The sequence below is a fragment of the Rhinichthys klamathensis genome, unplaced genomic scaffold (genome assembly GCF_029890125.1).
Source record: "Rhinichthys klamathensis goyatoka isolate OS25496 unplaced genomic scaffold, OSU_Roscu_1.1 h1tg000226l_1, whole genome shotgun sequence".
Classification (NCBI taxonomy): Eukaryota; Metazoa; Chordata; class Actinopteri; order Cypriniformes; family Leuciscidae; genus Rhinichthys; species Rhinichthys klamathensis.
The window spans coordinates 233404-252886 of record NW_026606750.1 but is presented as its reverse complement, the minus strand read 5'-3'; the positions used below and the strand labels follow the sequence as shown (position 1 = coordinate 252886).

General features: G+C 39.4%; 1 protein-coding gene across 1 annotated transcript in view; it reads left to right on the top strand.

Moving 5' to 3' along the window:
- Nucleotides 1-19483, top strand: part of srrm4 (serine/arginine repetitive matrix 4) — a 53410-nt gene that overhangs the window by 23358 nt on the left and 10569 nt on the right. The window contains exons 2-7 of the mRNA XM_056264877.1: nt 9102-9242; nt 14359-14448; nt 16631-16702; nt 16823-16849; nt 17261-17311; nt 18979-19050. Coding sequence (XP_056120852.1) covers nt 9102-9242; nt 14359-14448; nt 16631-16702; nt 16823-16849; nt 17261-17311; nt 18979-19050 — 453 coding nt within the window. The remainder of the gene's footprint in view (nt 1-9101; nt 9243-14358; nt 14449-16630; nt 16703-16822; nt 16850-17260; nt 17312-18978; nt 19051-19483) is intronic.

Below are 19483 nucleotides of genomic sequence, written 5' to 3'. Positions count from 1 at the left end.
TGTGTGTGCATCCAGGCAAGTTAGGATGACATGTAGGGTTAAATCTGTTTAATAAAATTTGTTCATATTTCTCTGTTTTGCTGTCATCTCATGACCCTTTTCTATATTGCATAAACATTCTAATTGGAGATATATACAGCAGAATACTTCTTTGAGTGGTAATTAAATCAGAAGTGTGTCATTTCTGTCCCAATAATGTCACCCAACAAAAAAACAAACAAAAACAATAGCTGGGTTTCAGTCACGTGATTATGATGACGCGCGAAATTCAGATGGAGGGCAGGGAGTGAAGAGCGCAATGGACGAGATGGAGGAAAGTCCGTACTGTACTACTTTACACGCTATTACAAGAGAAAGATATAAACAAAAAATCAAACATATGTTGGACGTGATCCTTACGTTATGAAGAGGAGCGATTTTTCAACTGAATTGAAAGATTTTCCTGCCATCGAGGCAGTAGATATCAGCAACTACCTCGTCTTACAGACATACTTTGACTTTACAAAGTTCGGAAACGTTACACGTTACACAAACATACTTAAGTTGTATTAACTCACCTTTGACGAAGTGATCACTGCACACACGGGCATTTTCCCATTCGGCTCCTCCCGACCGCAGACGTAGGTTTGCAAGCTGTTTTTCTGGAGTTTTTCGGTCAATTTCTTGCATTTTCCCCCCTTATGAACAACAACTTTTGGTACACAATAAAACTCCTCGTGGTTTGATAGATTTAAGTAACCATAAACGACGCAAAACATAGGCATTTTGAGTTTGTTATAGTGCTTTCTAAATACAGCAAATCACTTCCTGCCCTCCATTTGCATTTCGCGCCATGGCAACGCAGTGGCGTGACGTCATATGAAAACAAGCTATTGGGCGGACTCACAGATCCTGCCCCAAACTCAAGCTATTGGTCGCTGTATTGGGCCAATCAAACTAAACTAAACAAGAACTGATAGTGCCACAGTGTTTAATGATTTTCAGGAAATTTCCCAACAAAGGGCTTCTTTGTAGTCTCTGCATATTGAAGGGATAGATCACCGAAACTTCTGTCACCCTAGATGTTATTCCATACCTGTCTCACTTTCTCTCTTCTGTGGAACACTAAAGATATTTTGTAAAAAATCTCAGCAAAGTCAATTGGGTTCATTCTTGAGAAAGGAATGTTTACTGGCACAAATTAATCCGATTTCAGATTTTGAAACGCTTTGGTGGACACGTGGCCTTAATGTTGCAATCTGATGTGCATTGCATGTATTCCAAACAAAACTTCAGCGCATGCACAGTGCCCAGCTGCCATGTTTAGGACCAGAGTGTAACGTCAACAGGTGGATGAAGATGGAGATCAGGCGAGGATACAAAATAACAATGTCTTTATTAAAGATCCGAAAGAACACGAAACAGTGTGCTTGTGCACAAACAATAACCAGCATTGACAAGGAGTGAGAGGGGAACTTAAATACACAGATAATGACAAAGACAACAGGTGACAGTGATGATGATGATGATGAGGGTGATGAGGAGCAGGTGCAGGTGATGATGACAACCGGGAATGCTGGGAAGTGTAGTGAATACACAGATGAAGGAGGTGAATGTGACATAACTCCCCCCTCCCGCTAGGTGCGACCCGCGCCGTACAAGGCAGAACACGGGAGGGGGGGTGGGCATCCTGGAGTCCGTGACGGGAAGTTGGACCGGGTGCAACTGGACGGACTCCAGGATGGTCCAGGCGGAGCAGGTGGCCGTGGTTGAGTAGGACGTGCAGGCGGCCAGGGTGGAGCAGGACCTAGGCGTGGCCAGGGCAGAGCAGGACGTGGGCGTGGCCAGGGAGGAGCAGGACATGGGCGTGGCCAGGGCGGAGCAGGACATGGGCGTGGCCACTGCGGAGCAGACGAACCCTCGGACGTCCATGGCGGAGCTGTTGGACCCTCGGGCGTCCAGGGCGGAGCAGGACATGGGCGTGACCACGACAGTGAGGACCCTTCGGGCGACCACGGCGGTGAGGACCCGTCGGGCGGCCACGGCGGTGAGGGCCCTTCGGGCGACCACGGCGTTGAGGACCCTTCGGGCGGCCACGGCGGTGAAGACCCTTCGGGCGGCCACGGCGGTGAAGACCCTTCGGGCGGCCACGGCGGTGAAGATCCTTCGGGCTCGGCAGGTTTGACGTGAACAGTCTCTGTGCTGGACAGGACCAGCGGTGAAGGAAGCTCTGGGCTGGACAGGACCAGCGGCGAAGGAAGCTCTGAACTGGACGGAACCAGCGATGAAGGAAGCTCTGAGCTGGACGGAACCAGCGGCGTAAAGGGCTTTGAGCTGGGCAGGACCAGCTGTGAAGAGGGCTTTGAGCTGGGCAGGACCAGCTGTGAAGAGGGCTTTGAGCTGGGCAGGACCACCTGTGAAGAGGGCTTTGAGCTGGGCAGGACCACCTGTGAAGAGGGCTTTGAGCTGGGCAGGACCAGCTGTGAAGAGGGCTCTGGCGCAGGATCAGCGGGCTCTGGCGCAGGATCAGCGGGCTCTGGCTCGGATTGGCTGGACGGAACCAGCGGTGCAGGCTTGGCTGGGCTGGACGGAACCAGCGGTGCAGGCTTGGCTGGACTGGACGGAACCAGTGGTGAAGAGGGTTTTGTGCTGGACGAAACCAGCGGTGAAGAGGGCTTGGCGCTGGACAGAACCAGCGGCGAAGAGGGCTCAGAACGGACGGTCTCTGGCTGGACGGTCTCTGGCTGGACGTGGCTGACGTGAAGCTCTAGCTGGACGTGGCTGACGTGAAGCTCTGGCTGGACGTGGCTGACGTGAAGCTCTGGCTGGACGTGGCTGACGTGAAGCTCTGGCTGGACGTGGCTGACGTGAAGCTCTGGCTGGACGTGGCTGACGTGAAGCTCTGGCTGGACGTGGCTGACGTGAAGCTCTGGCTGGACGTGGCTGACGTGAAGCTCTGGCTGGACGGTCTCTGGCGCAGGATCAGCGGGCTCTGGATTGGCTGGTGCTACAGTAAGGGAGGAGCCACAAACCCAAAGAGCTCGGTCCATAAACTCCATAAAAGACCGATCTAACTCTTCGAGCAGCAGAATCTGGGCTAGAGGATCATCGAGTCCTCTCCAGAACCGTTGCTTTAAAAACTCCTCCTCCCAATAAACATCCTGATACAGATGCAGGTAGATTCCAACAAATTCCTCCAATGAACTCCCATTCTGATTAAACAGAAACTCATCCATTGCATCCTCCTCCATTACCTTTTAGGCTGGTTATTCTGTAACGTCAACGGGTGGATGAAGATGGAGATCAGGCGAGGATACAAAATAACAATGTCTTTATTAAAGATCCGGAAGAACACGAAACAGTGTGCACAAACAATAACCAGCAATGACAAGGAGTGAGAGGGGAACTTAAATACACAGATAATGACAAAGACAACAGGTGACGGTGATGATGATGATGAGGGTGATGAGGAGCAGGTGCAGGTGATGATGACAACCGGGAATGCTGGGAAGTGTAGTGAATACACAGATGAAGGAGGTGAATGTGACACAGAGAAAGCCGCCATGGTAATGCAATCAGAGCTACCACGAGCGTAATTGTTGTTTATGCCTCGATGACATACCTAAAAAGAAAACTGAAATATATAGAGGATATATAGCTGGCCAGTTTGTGAAAAGTAAATAACACATATGCATGTATAAGACGTAAAACGTATGTTAACACATACATATATTGTCACTGCACATGTACGGTATTTTTGAGAAAATGGTCAGATTCAAGCGTTTATTACCAGGATCAACTAAACACTGGATTTTCAAAAGTATGTGAAGCTCGCGGCTCCATTTTTGCAGTAAATTTGCACAACGTTCTTGAATGAATAATTTATTAGATGCACACCGGTCTGTTATTGTAGGGACATCGACATTATATTGTCAGGCCCCTAAACATGACGCGGAACAAAACGAATTGTGATTGGTTGCATTACATGTCAGTCAAACGTCCTCTTGGGCGCTCCTTGGCCAAGAAAAGCTGCGATAGAGTCCAATCCTTCTGCCGTCAGTCTGAAGGTCTGGCTACGCGAGACTATGTCCCAGTTGGCGGTGAGTACTGTGAAATTCTATGTGGTCACATGCATTTACCTCTGAATGCGGTTTCAGCGATCTGATCACAAAATGTTTTAGACCCTGTTTCCACCTGTATTTAGTGGAGATCACGTGTGATCGGATCACAAAAATTGCATCGTTATACCTGGTGGCAATAGGACCTCTGTATTCTCTGCCGTCTTTGTAGAGATGTGACATTTCTCCCACCCACCTTTTTTTGTGTTTGTGTGCATCCTAAGCCATCTGCCTTTTCTTTCTGGATCATGCTCCCTTCTCAGTCTTTCATTGCTTTCCCTGCCTTTATATCCCATCACGCCGGTATCATTGTCATATGACAGTGGCTGTGAGGAGACCTGACCTAGGAGCCATGACTCATTCTCAACAACAGAAACACATCAACACGACCTGGAGAGCTGCCATTAGACTGCCACAGAGACCCCACATCACAGCACAAACAACACACCACGGATTTTCAACACTTTAACGTCTCAGATTGCCAGTTATTATTTTCTTGTGCCTGACTAATTTATTTATATGAACAATTTTTTTTATAGACCCATGATTGTGGTTGTTATAAGCCTTTTTAATCATCAAAATATTTCTAATATTTCTAAGGTATATATCACTTTTAATATTGCCAACACCATATGAACAAAGACCAAATTCTTGAGCATTTGGTTTATCTGCAGTTTTAGCGTTATAAAAATGAAAATTGCTAAAACTAAATAATTAGGAACTGGCCAAATTTGAATCATTTAAGGCAGTGTTTATATAAGTTTTTATAAATCATGCCCATCTATCATTGAAAGTGGTAAACAGTTTTAGTTTGCTGTCAAAAGCAAGTCCATAAGCAAGCTCCTAAGTTAGTTTAGAACCAACGCTCTCTTTCTCTCTTGTGTTTTGTTTTTGTGAATGGTCATGAACCCATCACAGTATTTGTTATTTTTTAATCAAGCTAAACCATAAACGTCTCCATTCCATAACTGCTAACAAACAGAAAGCCTTAAGTGTCTAACAGTTCGACAGTAAATGTTCTGCAGCTAAAATCTGAAGCTTATTATTTGCTAGAAAGCTTTTTCCTGCTGTGAACTCTGAATAGTTCCATTTAGACTCTTCAAATGATCTGTACTTTCCAGACAGAGTAATGGATTACAAGCACTCAAGACAGCTTTGAAAGTTAGCAAGCCCAAACCGATGCAAGTGTGTGTGTGTGTGTGTGTGTGTTGACTCCCTGTGGAGAAGTTCTTCCATAAATTCTGAAGCCGATCAGAGAAAAGTCATTCAGTGAGGGGGAAATCAATTTAATTTAAAGCTCTCATAAGCAGGTTTCTAGCTGACGGCCAGTAAGAAAGAATCTGGCTTTAAAGAAGTCCATGGAAAATTAAGAGAAAGCTTCTATTACAGCGGAAGGCTGTAATATAAGCAATAATAGCTGCCTACTTGCTGTATCCCAGCAGGTTTATTCTCTTTGTTCACCAGGGTCTGGATTCCAGTAATCTGTATTTGTCACTCAAAAGTACGTAGAACTTGTACGGTTGTACCTCGGATATACAAACCATAAGCAAGCAGTGCTTGATTGATGTTGATCACTTAATCTTCACTTTCCTCATTTCCAGACAGCATGACATTTATGGAAATATTGCATTGGAATGCTCAGAAGTAGAAGGAGAACCCTTCTGCGTGTGCCCTCTTGACTTCGTTGTTTTCTTGGTCATTCAGAGCTCTGTGATCATCTCTCACCAACTGCTCAAATGTAGATTCAACATGCTCAATCGGCTGAAACGCTTTTCTTGTTATTATTGGCAACATGCTTTTTGCAGAAGCTCATTCGGGTAACTGCATTTAAAGGGGCATGCTGCTCTTCTCCGCTGCTTGTAACAGAAGAGCACCCCTTTGCTGCTGTTCTTCTCCTGTAAGAGGCATGCTGCCCCCAGTCACTTCTATTTCAGAAGGACATGCTGCTCCTTTCCAAAATCTCCTATTGTTGTCTGTCTTTTTCCAGTATCAGGGCATGAACTGCATCAATATCTGGGTATTGGGGCAGGTGGGGTTGGGGAAATCTTGGCACTCAGATTTTTCGCTTTTAGTTTGTGGTTGGGGGATGTCGGCATATAGTTTTGTTTTAGGAGGTTATTGCTGTGTTCCCTGCTCTTATTCATGCTAGGCTGCATGGAGGGGCAGGGAGTTATTGCTCAGAACAGAACCATACCGTCAATCCAAACTGAATGCTACTTGTCAGTCATCTTTGACTATAGTGGTCCTGACAGAAATCAAGCATAGTGTTAGTTCTAGCAGGTCACATAGGTCAAGTTCACATCAGCTGACTCTCAGCCGATCCACGTCTGCCTATAGGAATACTATGCGTATCACAGCATCCCTATTAAGGTCCATTCAGTCTTTTAAGCAGTTTTATTTTGTTGCTCAGGACTTGGTCTTCTGATATTCCTCTTTGAATCAATCATTTATCATGATTTGTTGTTTCATTAAACTATTGTCATTAAGAACATTAAAAATATATGTAACACATTTATGTTGGTTCTGTTCTGTTTACCCTAATGGGGTTATCGCTGCGCTCCCTGCTCTTAGGGAGTTCTTGCCCAGAACAGAATCTTTGATGATAGTGGTTCTGACAGAACTGTGTTTAGTCCATTGTTCTGACCCTTCAACCACACTTAATGTGATTTCGTCACTAAGGGACATGTTACTGGATCAACAATATCGTTGTTCCTGGAACAATATTTATGTCAACCAATAATATCAATATCAATAAGTCAATTTTTATTCATTCGAAATCACAGACCTTTTCTTCTCCACATGTGATCACACTCAGACTCATGAACATCTTTAATGTTTGGGTCATTCAACTGCCCTCACACCAACATGTTTTCACTGTTTCACCATCTTTAATCCTCTCCTTATTATACCCAGCAGGGCGGTGTATTTTCCAATCACGTACTGGCTCATTGGAGGGCTGTGTAGGGCTGCGGTGCCGGAAGGTTGACATTAATAATGTGATTGTGCTTTGCCCTCTCTTATCCAGAGGTGGCAGAGGGCAGGCCTCCTCCTGCTGCTGAGAGAGAGAGGCAATCAGCATTTAATCTGCAAGACTGATTAACTTCTCATTACAATCAGACACACACACACCATGCAGGCACTCAGACACACAAATTCATGTACAAATGCACTGGGCCGCACGCAGACATATGCACGCAACATACACTCTCACACTCCAGAGGTGGATCTGTAATTATGCCTTGGAGATCAAGTCAGGCCTACTTGCAATCAGTATTATTTATGCATTTATTTTCAAACTGTTTGTAAGGAATATGGCAATGACAAGAAAAGAATGGCTCAAGTGTCATGCCACGGTCTTTGCTGAATCACCTGGGTCTCTCTCTCTGCTCAAGTGCCATTTCAATCAGATACATTTTGATTGTGAATAGAGTAAAGAGCATTAAGCTGCAGTTTTAGTGTTAGAAACATGAAAACTGCTAACACTAAATCATTGGTAACTGGTCAAATGTGGATCAGTAATGACAGTGTTTTTAAATGTGTGTGTGTGTATTTATATATATATACACACATACAGTATATTGTGGTGGGAGGAGCAAACGACAGACACAGTGGGTATTTATGAACATAAAAATAAACAAAATGTCCAAATAAGGGAATGCATATGCAAATTAGCCTCGCCTCACTCACACAAGCTCAGAATACCTGATCAACTCGGTCAACTTTACTGTAGTAAACGCTGCACAATGGCAAGGGAAAATGCTGGTTTAATTCAGCCATATATATTTGAACCAGAAACTGATTCAGAAGAAGAAGTGGAAGAGTGAATTAGTGAATCAGAATGGTAATGCATTTTATGTATCGCTCTTTACAACGTCGAACACATAACGGTAGTTATTGATTAGCCTTTTGCTTGACTACATTATCATACAGCTAATAATGTGTTGCTAATCTTAAACAAACCATGTTCCCATAATTGCCATCTCATCATAACATCGTAATATACCTAATACACCCTCTATATTGCTAAATGTAACCAATTTTCCTATCAACAGAAAAATATACTTGGATAACCTGGCTTCTCTTGAGACTCCCCTGCTTCACAGCAGTTACTGATAGACTTAACGGGATTGGCTAGGTAGTTTGTGACGTCAGAATCACAGATTTGAGTTTTGAGACTTCACTGCAGTTTAAGGAGAAAATACTCAGCAATGGTGTTGACTTATGAATTTGCACATGGTTTGTCTTAAAGCATATTAAAAACACCACATAGACATTACATAGACAACATTAAAAACTAGATTTTCACCACAGGGGGTCTTTAACTTTTTAGTAAGCAATATGTTGTATAGCTAACACAAACCAAATTGCTCAGTTTTCATGTCAACCAATTATTACATTTGCAATCAGTGATTCATCAAACAACATGAAAAATATATTTGGCAATGACTTGAGTGCACAGTTTTCAGTTTTCTCCAGTTTAAATATCAGATCATGAAGAATACACATAAAACTCTTTTTGCTCTCCTCCACTGACAGAAAGACGAGCACACAGTTTTGAGTTTCTAAACCATGCTCCTTACAACCTTGGGATACGCACAAATAATTTCAGAAATGTCAGTTCAACTGAGGCGTGTAAATAAAGGCTTCTCTGTTGACACCTCATTTGAATGCTGAGCAGATGACCTCTGCATTTATGAAGGTCTAGAGGAGAAACATGAAAATTCTCAGCAGAGAACCAAATCCAGTCCCGTTCTTCAAACATGAGTGCACTTACAAGCTGAATAACAAAATGATGGGTATTTTTTTATGCCTTCAGAAAAATGTATTTCAGTTTCATTATTGAGATCTTATATTTAAGATCATTACATAACTGGCTAAACTTTACCAATGGGTAACAAAAAAAAAAAGATCATGTTATTGACTAGATTTTTTCATTCAGATTTAACAACCTGTTGTCTGTGAAATATTTGAAGCTAAAGAGTTTTTGATATTCTGTTCTTCCAGATTGGAGACAGCAGTTAGCCTCGCACCCAAAGTTGAAGAGGAGAAAGTGAAAACGAAAGACACGGTCACAAAAAAACATGAGAAAAAGGGACACACAAAACGCAGAGGAAGCAAACGCCACAGTCACCGCCGAGCTCGCAGGTCTGTATCTTCTAAAGCTGTTCCTCATACACACATCTTCCATCAAAGACATTTCAGTGCTTAGGAGCAAACACTTCAGTGTTTATATGCTAGAAAATAAACTATTTGTATACTCTCTGAAAGTAAAATAGCTGATTTAAACCAACCTTGAAGTGGTTGAAAACAGCATGTGCTGTTGAAACCGTTGTACAATTTAACCATAGAACCTATAAAGCTATTCAAATGTGAATTATATTTTGACCCCAAAGAAGATCAAACACATAAAAATATGAAGCACTGAATAAACTTCTAAGCTTCTTCCTCACTCTGTGAGAATGAATTAGAAACCTCAAACTTTAAAGCATGGCAGGCACAAACACTCTTATCTCCTTGCCACAGTGTAAACATTCAGGTGTTGCTGGAATTTTTTAACATGGGTGTCTTTTATGGGGTCCTCTTACTTCCCATCCACAAAAATTTAAACTCCACCTGGTGAAAGGAATTGATTCAGCATTGGATTCTCAACGGCATAATTCCACTGATACCTTCAAAGTGTGCGCGATAACACAGGCCAAAAGCAGTGCATCATTATGTAAAACAGGACGGACGGCAGATCAAGTGTTATCTTAAACATGCTAATCTCTCTAGTTGAGTTCATGCTCAGTTCTCTGCCAGAAAACAGCAGATGCAAATGTAGTTTTTCAGCTGAGATTTTATAATAAAGCACACAACTGCAGCTAAGCAATGCAAAATCAAATAATGTTTAAGTCAGATCAAGCTAAACCACCAAAATCCACAAACAGCTTTCCTTCATCTGTACAACTAAAGAATCCTAAATCATGTACATAGCATATTTTCGACATGCTTTCTTATCCAAATAAAAGAAACATCTCAAACGTGAATTAGTCTTATTGTATAGTGTCAATTTCAGTCTCAATAATGTGACATTTAAATAGAGGGCTTCTGTCCTTTTGGGAAGACCCTCCTATTTAAAGTATTTTTATTAGTCTTGACAGTTCTTTTACTCTGTAAGTTTGACATCCTTTGGAGTGTGTCAGTAGTCAAAAGCATTATGTGGCATCTTTTGCTTGCCCCGTTTTCTTTTTATAACTTTTGTAACAAGTTTAAGCCTCTCAGTTTTAATTTTGGGAAACATGTTGCATTTTTTTCCCCAAAGCTGAAAGGTACAGTGCTGGCCATGTAAACAGTGCTGAAGCTCTCAGTGAAATGTCAGTTATAAATGCTGACAGCCTTTTAACTCTCTAACCTTGTCTATTCTCCTGAGTGTGTCAGTGCTCAGTCTAACTCACAAGACGACCCTCTTCTGACAGCTGAAGTGATGGTGGCCATTAGGGGTATGTCCGTTACCTGTGCGCCTTCAAGGTCAACTGAAACTGACAGAAAGACTTTAAAAGCTGGAGAGAAAACCCACAAGCTAAATAAAAGGAATAACTGGGCACATCTGACACGTGAAATTGGTCAATGGATCAGAATGTGTTGCCTCAAAAGTTCTGTATTGCTTCTAAAAAGAGTTTGATATCAGATTGGAACTAAAGCTGTCGTGATATCAGATTTTCACTACACAAATGTTATGAACAAAAGCTCCTTTATTCATCGAAAGGCTAAGGCATAAACCAGAAATGCAGGTCAGCAGTGGATAATTTTTTTAATTTTTTTAAATGATTGCAGAATTGAATTTCCCATGCATTTGATGCAGTTTAAGAAATATAGAATCGGTTTGGTATGCAAGTCAGACAAGCATTGTTACAAAAAAATTACCTCGATCCACCAGGGTTATTGTAAACTTTTGGTTCACACACCGGTTCAATTGACGTCAGAGTTCGGTTCATTTGGATGAAGTGAACCCTGTTTTCCGAACTTAGGTGCGCACCCGCAAACCATAGCCGAGTCCGCATAAAAAGGTTGATCTGGGGTACGGTTCATGTGAACTCAATCGCGTAAATGAACCACTATTGATGATTTGATAAAACTGTGTTTGTGTGTGTTCTCTCTCACTTTCCTGTCAAGCGTGACTGACGAACTGCGAGCAGAGAGAATGTATATCTAGTTTCTGCTGGATTCCCGCGTTCTTTAGAACATTTGCAGTACATGTGGCAGATAGACACAAATGCCGTTATGTGCTGACACTTTGAAAACAAACCAAAGGTCTAAAAACCACAATATAAAAGTGAGGAATGCATTTTGCCACCTTCTCCTTCATCGTCATTACCAAGCAACAGGGGTAAACAGCGGTTCGGACCCAAATAATATAATGTATAATCCGGCAGTGGGAGGGGGGAGCAATCTAACTCCAGGCAATCGAACCAAGTGTGAAAAAACCCTTAGTTTAACTTAATGTAGGCCTACTAAAATAACTAAAACTGAAATGAAAATTATTAGAACTATATATATATTTTAAAATAAATAAAAATGACAAACAACACAACAAAAACGTATTTAAAACTTATTTTCAAAATGACTAAAACTTAATTTACTAAAATGAAAAAGAAAACAAATATATAATAGTATCTTAATGATAGGCCTACTAACATAACACTGTGATTTATTTATATTGATATGCACATATTTGGTATATTACACATTATTTAGATTTAAAAAGGACAGAAAAATTATTACAATCAAATATAAATGGTTTGACAGCCCTAATTGTGACTTGTCATTGCTTGTGATTGCCTATCATAATTGCTTCACTGTATTTTGTTTAAAACTGCTCCAACCAAATCTCATTTATACCAAAAAAAGGCAGGATTAACTGTAAAAATCTATTGTAGTGTTTGTGTGTGTTTTCCTTTGTGCCGAGGGTGTAATGTGAGACAAAGGTTCTTAATTAAGCAGAAATGGCACTTGCTTTTCTGCTAATCAGCTTCTAATGCGTTTCAGACTTGCTAATGCAGCAATGGCTGGATGAACTGCATTACTATATCAGACCAAACAGCCTTTTCCACCCTCAGAGATGGAGTAAGCGGCCCGCTCCCCCGCGAGCACATCTGCACGGCCTGCCTGGCCCACCGTCTGTTTTGATCCATCTAAATGGCTTCCTCTCAGTGCTCATATTGAATCACTGACTGGCTGGGCAAAGCCAAAGCTACAACAGTCTGTAATTCATCGACTGTCACGGACAGCACTCCCCTGTGTCTATGAAATATTATTATCCTGCTGTAGCTATGTGCCGCAAGAAGCAAATCTCATTGCCGCTGCCATCGTGGCTTTAACCTGCTCCAGTCATGTGCATTTGTCACGAATATCCTGTAAACCTTCTCCCACGCTTTAAATTTTCATTGCTGTTTGTCATTGTCAGATGCATGTCATTCTGATAATCTGTGATGTGTTTACTATTTACTGTACACATATCTTTATGAAGGCAAGGACATCTACATTTTTAGTGTTTCATCCCTCCTACCTCCATTGTGCTAATTCTTGTGAGACAAGCTCCTTCGGTCACAGAGCACTTTAAGCTTAATATAGCAAGCCAAAATGAGTCTCTTTGATATAAATAGGGTGAGTATCAGAAAATCTGCCTTTGAAAATATTATAGAGGTCAGCTGTTCCATTACATGAGCCTTATCAGTGTCTGAATGGAACAGATTGGGGAGTTTGAAGCATCTAATGGATTTTTTGGGGGGTTCAAAGGATTAAAAGTGATGGAAGGACATTACTTTATGTGGCTAAATAAGATAGGCACAGGGGAATGGTGTTTGCTCATTCAAGCTTTTCAGTCTTTATATTTGATAAATCCTCTTCATTCAGGGGGTCAGAAATGTAACCTGTGCAATTAGCCCGGAAAATGTCTTAACTCGATCAGCTCGCCTCTTCCCTTCTGGTTGAATCAAGAATATTAGTGATTAGGGTAAAACGCTTCACGCCCACTTTTGATTGGACCCTTTCTGTTGTCTTGATGAAATGAGAGTGGTGTGTCATTGCTGCAATCACAATAATAACAGCTGTAACCTTAGTAAACACATTGAAAATGTGTGATATAAATGTCTCTTGTCTGTTTATTCTCCCTGTTGATGATTGCATTTGAATTGCCTGAGGAAGACTCTCAGTAGTGGATACACTGTGATATCTCTCTGTTAAGCTTAAAATCCTTCCTTGCACTCCCCTCAATGTTATTGCCTTTAAAAGACGCTTTTGAGGTGACACCGCAGTGCTTTTGAAACGGCACACATGTCCCACTCAGTCAGGACACGCCATCCATTCTCTCTGATCTTCTGCTTTGTTGTTGCAGAAGTGTTGCCACTAAAACTAAATTGATTTTAAAAGCTGCCTGTCATCTATCTGTCCGAGCATGCTGCTTTCCCACTCTCTCCTTATTGCTGTCTCTTATTTCCTTCCTCTTTAACCTCTATTTTTCCCTCTGCCTTTTCAGTTCTTGAGAATTTAGATGTTTTGGGTTACACATTGCCAACCTACAATAGGCTCACTGGAAAAAACTTCTCTTCTCACATTTTTGTAAAACTTCAATTGTATCAAAAAAGTTTCGAGCTGAAATTAATACTAGTGGCAGAAAACCCCAGCAACTTTTATTTTATGATTACATGGGCAGATTATCGAGACTTATTTCCACACAATTCCTTTCACAATGCTGTTGACCTCAAAACGCTTTTATCATAGTTCATGATTTATAAAGTAATTTATTTTGACATTTGCATCACATGATCAACTTCTATGTATAGCTTTTCTGATGTAGTAAACTTGCTCGGTCACTCAGCTGGTAGAATTGCTCTTATGATGCAGAGCACTTGGTTTCGAGTCCTGTTAAGCAAGAGTCATGATAAAATACCTGAGAAACTTGTAGAAGCAAGCTAAATGGCATGGTCGCCTCAGCAAATGTGTTAACACTGTTGGTAAGGTGTTGGGTAGGATTAAATTTAGGTGGTACGTTATTTTTAAACATGATAGAGCAACAACCTTTTAGCTCCACTAGTCGGACATTTCATTTCTAAACTGACATTGAAAATGAAAAACTTTTTACTATCAGTCAGTTTTTGTCAACTCAACCCTGATTTGTTTACAGTGAATGACTGGTCATTCATCAATGAGTTATTGTCACCTATAAAAATGAAAATAACAAACTGAATCTGAAAAATATGTTCTCTTTACTTTGCTTTTCCAGTGTGTCTCTTGATGCCGAACTTTCTCCTCGGCCAGTGCCTAGAACGAAAAAGAAGAAGAAGAAGTCACAGAGGAAGAGGAGGAGACACAGGTCAGCCCACAAAACAAATGGTCACATGTGATGACCTTCTCTTCTGACCAGTCTACAGCACTGGAAAAGACATGTATTTTTTAGATAGATAGAAAGATTTCATGCTGCATTTAATGGTGTCTGCTGTCAATATCCAACAACAGCGTTTATCTTTCACAAGTAGGCTTAAAGAACAATAGTGTGTTAGTGTCGTGAAGAAGAGCCATTCAACAGAAGAAATGTTCTAAGCTTGTTAAGCTTAAAGGAAATGCATTTACATTTTTTATTTTTATTTTAGATGATCTGTTTTCTTGCCATTTGCGTTCTCTGTGCCTGTTAATTGGGAAATACACTCTCTGAATTCCATTCCGTTTAAAAGCTTTTTCTATCTTCAAAAAAATATATCTACAGTCCTTATCATTTACATATTTTTCTAAAAAGTTTGGGGTCATACATTTTTCACCAAGGCTGCATTTACTGTATTTGATCAAAAATACAGTAAAACATTAATATTAAGAAATAGTATCACAATTTAAAATAACTGCTTTCTATTTCAATATATTTTAAAATGTTATTTATTCTTTGAAGCTGAAGAAATAAAAATAAAAAAAAAACAGAAAAAATCTGAATTTTCAGCATTATTACTCCAGTGTCACACGGTCCTTCAGAAATGATTCTAATATGCTGATTTGGTGCTCAAGAAACATATATTATTATTATCAATGTTGAAAACATTTGTGCTGCTTAATATTTTTGTGAAAACTGTAATGCATGTTTTTTTGGGGGGATTCTTTGATGAATAGAAAGTTCAAAAGAACTGCATTTATATGAAATGAAAATCTTCTGTAATAATGCCAACGACATAATAATGTATTTACTTTCACTTCTGATCAATTCAATGTATTGAATATATTATTATCTAAGATAAGGGTTTTAATAACTTTACAAATAAGAAGAGGCATACAAGGACTTCAACTAAAATAATTCAAATTAACCCTCTGGGGTACTTCATTTTAGACTCACACTCAGGACCTTCGGGTCAAAAATGACCCGGAGGGCGGCATTAAGATACATTTAATTTGAGTAAAATCAATGAAATATATTTTTGTTCAATAATATTTTTCTTTTCTTTTTTGGTGTTTTGAGATAATTTTATGATTTATAATTAATATTTATGCAATAATTTAGACCCATTTTTTCCCATTAAACATAATAGAAAATTGATATATATATACATAATTAAAAAAAAAATTTTATTAAAGCTGTATTTCATTTTAGAGTCAAGTCTAGGCCTCATGGAAGCAATTTTTTAAATGAGATCGGAGCCATCTGGTGGACACACTGAGCATTTTTATCACGCAAGAGCACATTTTTACCACTAGTGGATTTACAGCTCTCTGTAGAAACCTAGAAACCTATGGTAGAAACACTCTAGTGATTTTTTCACATATTGTTTAATTTTTTTCAGGTTGTTGATTTGAATATATAATAACAGATTCTCAAAGACTATTTTTGTCATTTTTTTTTATTTAAAAAAATTAAAAAAAATTTGGTTGGTTTAAATGGTAATTTGAAGTGGCAGTTTTACTTTATAATACAGTCAAACCTGAACATTGCATTATAAAGAGAACAAATGGAAAACATTTTGTCACCCATTGTTTTAAGAGATTCACCCCTTCACTGTTGTGTGCTTTTTTTCTGCATCCTGGCTGTTTTGTAGATTGTATGCACAAAAAAACTCTGTATTTTCACATTTTTGCCAATTTCCCATTAATTTCCTATGGGGGTCATTTTTGACCCGAAGGTCCTGAGTGTGACTATTTTGTTTTAAGACCACTTAGACTTTTCAAATCCTGTCCCCAATTTTTTTGGGTGTTCATATACCAAGTACCAAAAAAGTCACCAAATTTCGGACCATTCCTGTGAAGCTACAATTAAAAAAAAAAAAATGTAAAAACGCTTCGGGACATTTTTGTCCCGAAGTACCCCAGAGGGTTAATATGGAGCACAGATAGAATAATAATAATAATAAATATAATTGGATAACGTATCCAGATTTCTTGTGCATCATATACTAAATTATTTTGAAAGCATATGAAAGTCTTTGGAATACATTGCAAGATTTTCGTAAATGGAGAAATATTCCTTTAAAACAAAATGTTGTACGTGTTTTAACTACATATGGCTTTATTTGATCTCCCAGATCTCCCTCCTGCAGTCCATCACCTGTGAGGAAGAAGAAAAAGAAGAGCTCAAAGAAAAGGAAGCGACATAGGTAGTGATTGATTTTCACATCAGGTCATGTTTAGAGGTTTGCTTTGAGTATACGCTTTTCTGATGTGGTGTGGTTGTTTTGTCACGACTGCTTTTAACGTCATCTCATCTCTGCCTCTAGGTCTGCCTCAAGGAAGGGAAGGCACAGGTACATTTATTTATTTCATATTTTGCTTGTTTTTATACTCTTTCCTACAATAAAGGGCACAGTGCTTTTTTACACAGTACACATAATACCTGTTGATTATTGTTAAGTGCTTTTATGTAGTTTATGGCTCCCAGAAGACGATTTTATTGCTTAGTGGTTCCTCTCTTTTAGTCCAGGAGATTGAATGGAGAGCTCAGTTATAAATCATTTAAGTATCCACTTTGTCTCAGTTGTTTTTCCTCAAATTTCTTAGGAGAGAAAAAAAGGTACAATTATTGTACCTCCATTTGCTCTCCATTTAATCACATTGTTGTCTAGCAGAAACAGCAAGGAAATTTCACGTGTGAATTTTCTTTCCTATGGGACCTTTTAATTTAAACCCGAGCAATCATTTTTCTGCTATTTTTACAGTGGATCGAGTCCCAGACGTAAAAGAAAGGAGGAGAAAAAACATAAAAAGAGGTTGGTGATTTCAAAATGTGCCTTAATTATTTAAAACCCACCAGCTTACACTTCAGTTGAAAGTATTCAAGCACTGACAGTTTATTGAGTTATATTCAAGTTCCCTCTGTGGTTTATCCTTTAGTGTCAAAGGCTTAACGCATTCTACACTATAAAGCACCTGCATGACCCTTCATGCACAAGAGTCATATTTTCTAGATTAGATTACAGTGTATTGACCGGCGCTCTGTAGTGCACCTCAGCTCCTCTCAGAGAGCGCTGTTATTGGCTGCTTTTGTCGTGTGCTCTCTCGAACTGAAGGAGGGCTGGTGCAGTCTGAGAGCAGCTCCTCACTGAAGCAGGCGAGCAGCCAGAGAGACAGAAACATGAACCAATTTCACGCCGCTAGCCTGCTACACACAGCCAGGGAAGACGTGCCTCGCTGGGCGTCTGATCTTCAAAACCTTCAGGTTTTGTTAAATCAATGGTTCCCAAGTGGTTTTGCTTCACGACCCAAGACTCTAAATTCTTTGTCCTTTGTAACTGAATTGCACTTAAACAGAAACTGTTTACATAAGCTCATCTTTGTCTTTACGTGATTTGTTACATTTTATATTATACTGATGCTGAAATAGAATGTTAGCTAAAAAAAAGAGTTACTTGCAAAAATAGTTTAAAAACAAAAAGTTTTAAACTTTTTCAATATGTTACTGGTCTTTTGTGCATAATTGTGTGCACTAACATTAAAAAGTTTGGGGTTGGTACTTTTTTTTTTCAAAGAAGTCTCTTATGCTCACCAAGACTGGCTTTTTATCAAAAATAAAGGAAAAATAGTAATATTGTGAAATTAACATTTTAATTTTTTTAAATACAAAAAATTATATATATATATATATATATATATATATATATATGTATGTATAATTTAATTTAATCATCGAAAATCTCTACCCCTGAAACAATTTTCCTTTTCACAGGACAGGACAAATTTATGTTAATGTTTCTCTCATTGAATATTTTGTTTTATTCAGAAATATGTCACATTGGGTTCTGATTGCTGTTTTAAGCTGACTTTAATGCATTTAGAAGATGTCCCAGGAGGATAACACATCACAGTGTCCTCAAAATATAAAATCAGTAATGTCACTACTGTAATACGTATAGGCTATATAAAAAACATATTCAAAAACAATACATAAATGGAATGTACTAGCTATAAAAGGTTTTAAACTACCTGTTTCAAATTTCAATCCATTAAACATGGTCTGCTCTTTTGTTCTGTATGGTTTGTTGGGCAGCTAAATTCAATTTGGAACTTTAATTGAATTCACTCAGCAAACTCATGTGAATCTGCACTCAACTGTCTCCATTTCAGACTCAATTAACACTGTTTTACATGTGCCACATTAAATTATTACACTTCAGAGACAGAGCTCTGACTCTTGCTGGGGTGTTATGTCTTGTATTTTATTGTCTCATGGCTTCGTAATTACCCTTTCGCTTACTGCTTTGCTTTCTCTTTCTTTCTCTATCACTGCAATAATAAGATAAATTAAAATAAGAGATTTAATGGCAGAGTAATGTCAATTTATGACATTGTTATAATGTTGCTGTACCAGCACAAAATAGCATAAATACAAGGTGAGATAATTGATTTCTTGCATGCATGTCTATTGGTTACCCTTCAGGTCAAGGAGCCACTCTCATCGGCACCGGCGCCGTAAAGCTGAAATTAGGAGTTCCTCCTGCATGGAAAACAGGTATGTGTGACCTTGCAACTGAATAATTGGGAGAAGGCCAATTTAAATGTATACTTCAGTGTAACTCCATGGTGGAGCCCAAAACCGAAAGCAGCTGCTATCTAATGATCTAAAAAAATATATAATAATTAATTTCGGTTACACTTTAGAATAGAGAGTTATCATGCTTTCACTTTAGCAGACTGTTCCAAATAATGAATAATTCCTTCTGAAGGATTTGGTAATACTTGAGTCATTACTAGTAGGTTACCATGATCTTTAGTTTGGACATAATTATACATACATTGTGTATTACTCTCAGTAATTATGAACCTGTATATAGTAGTTTTTAGTAGTCCTCTGGGAGGTATGAAAAAAATTGTTATTGATTTAGCTAATAGTGAACTAACTTTAGCTAATAGTGATAACGCATTATCACTTCGTTAATCAGAGT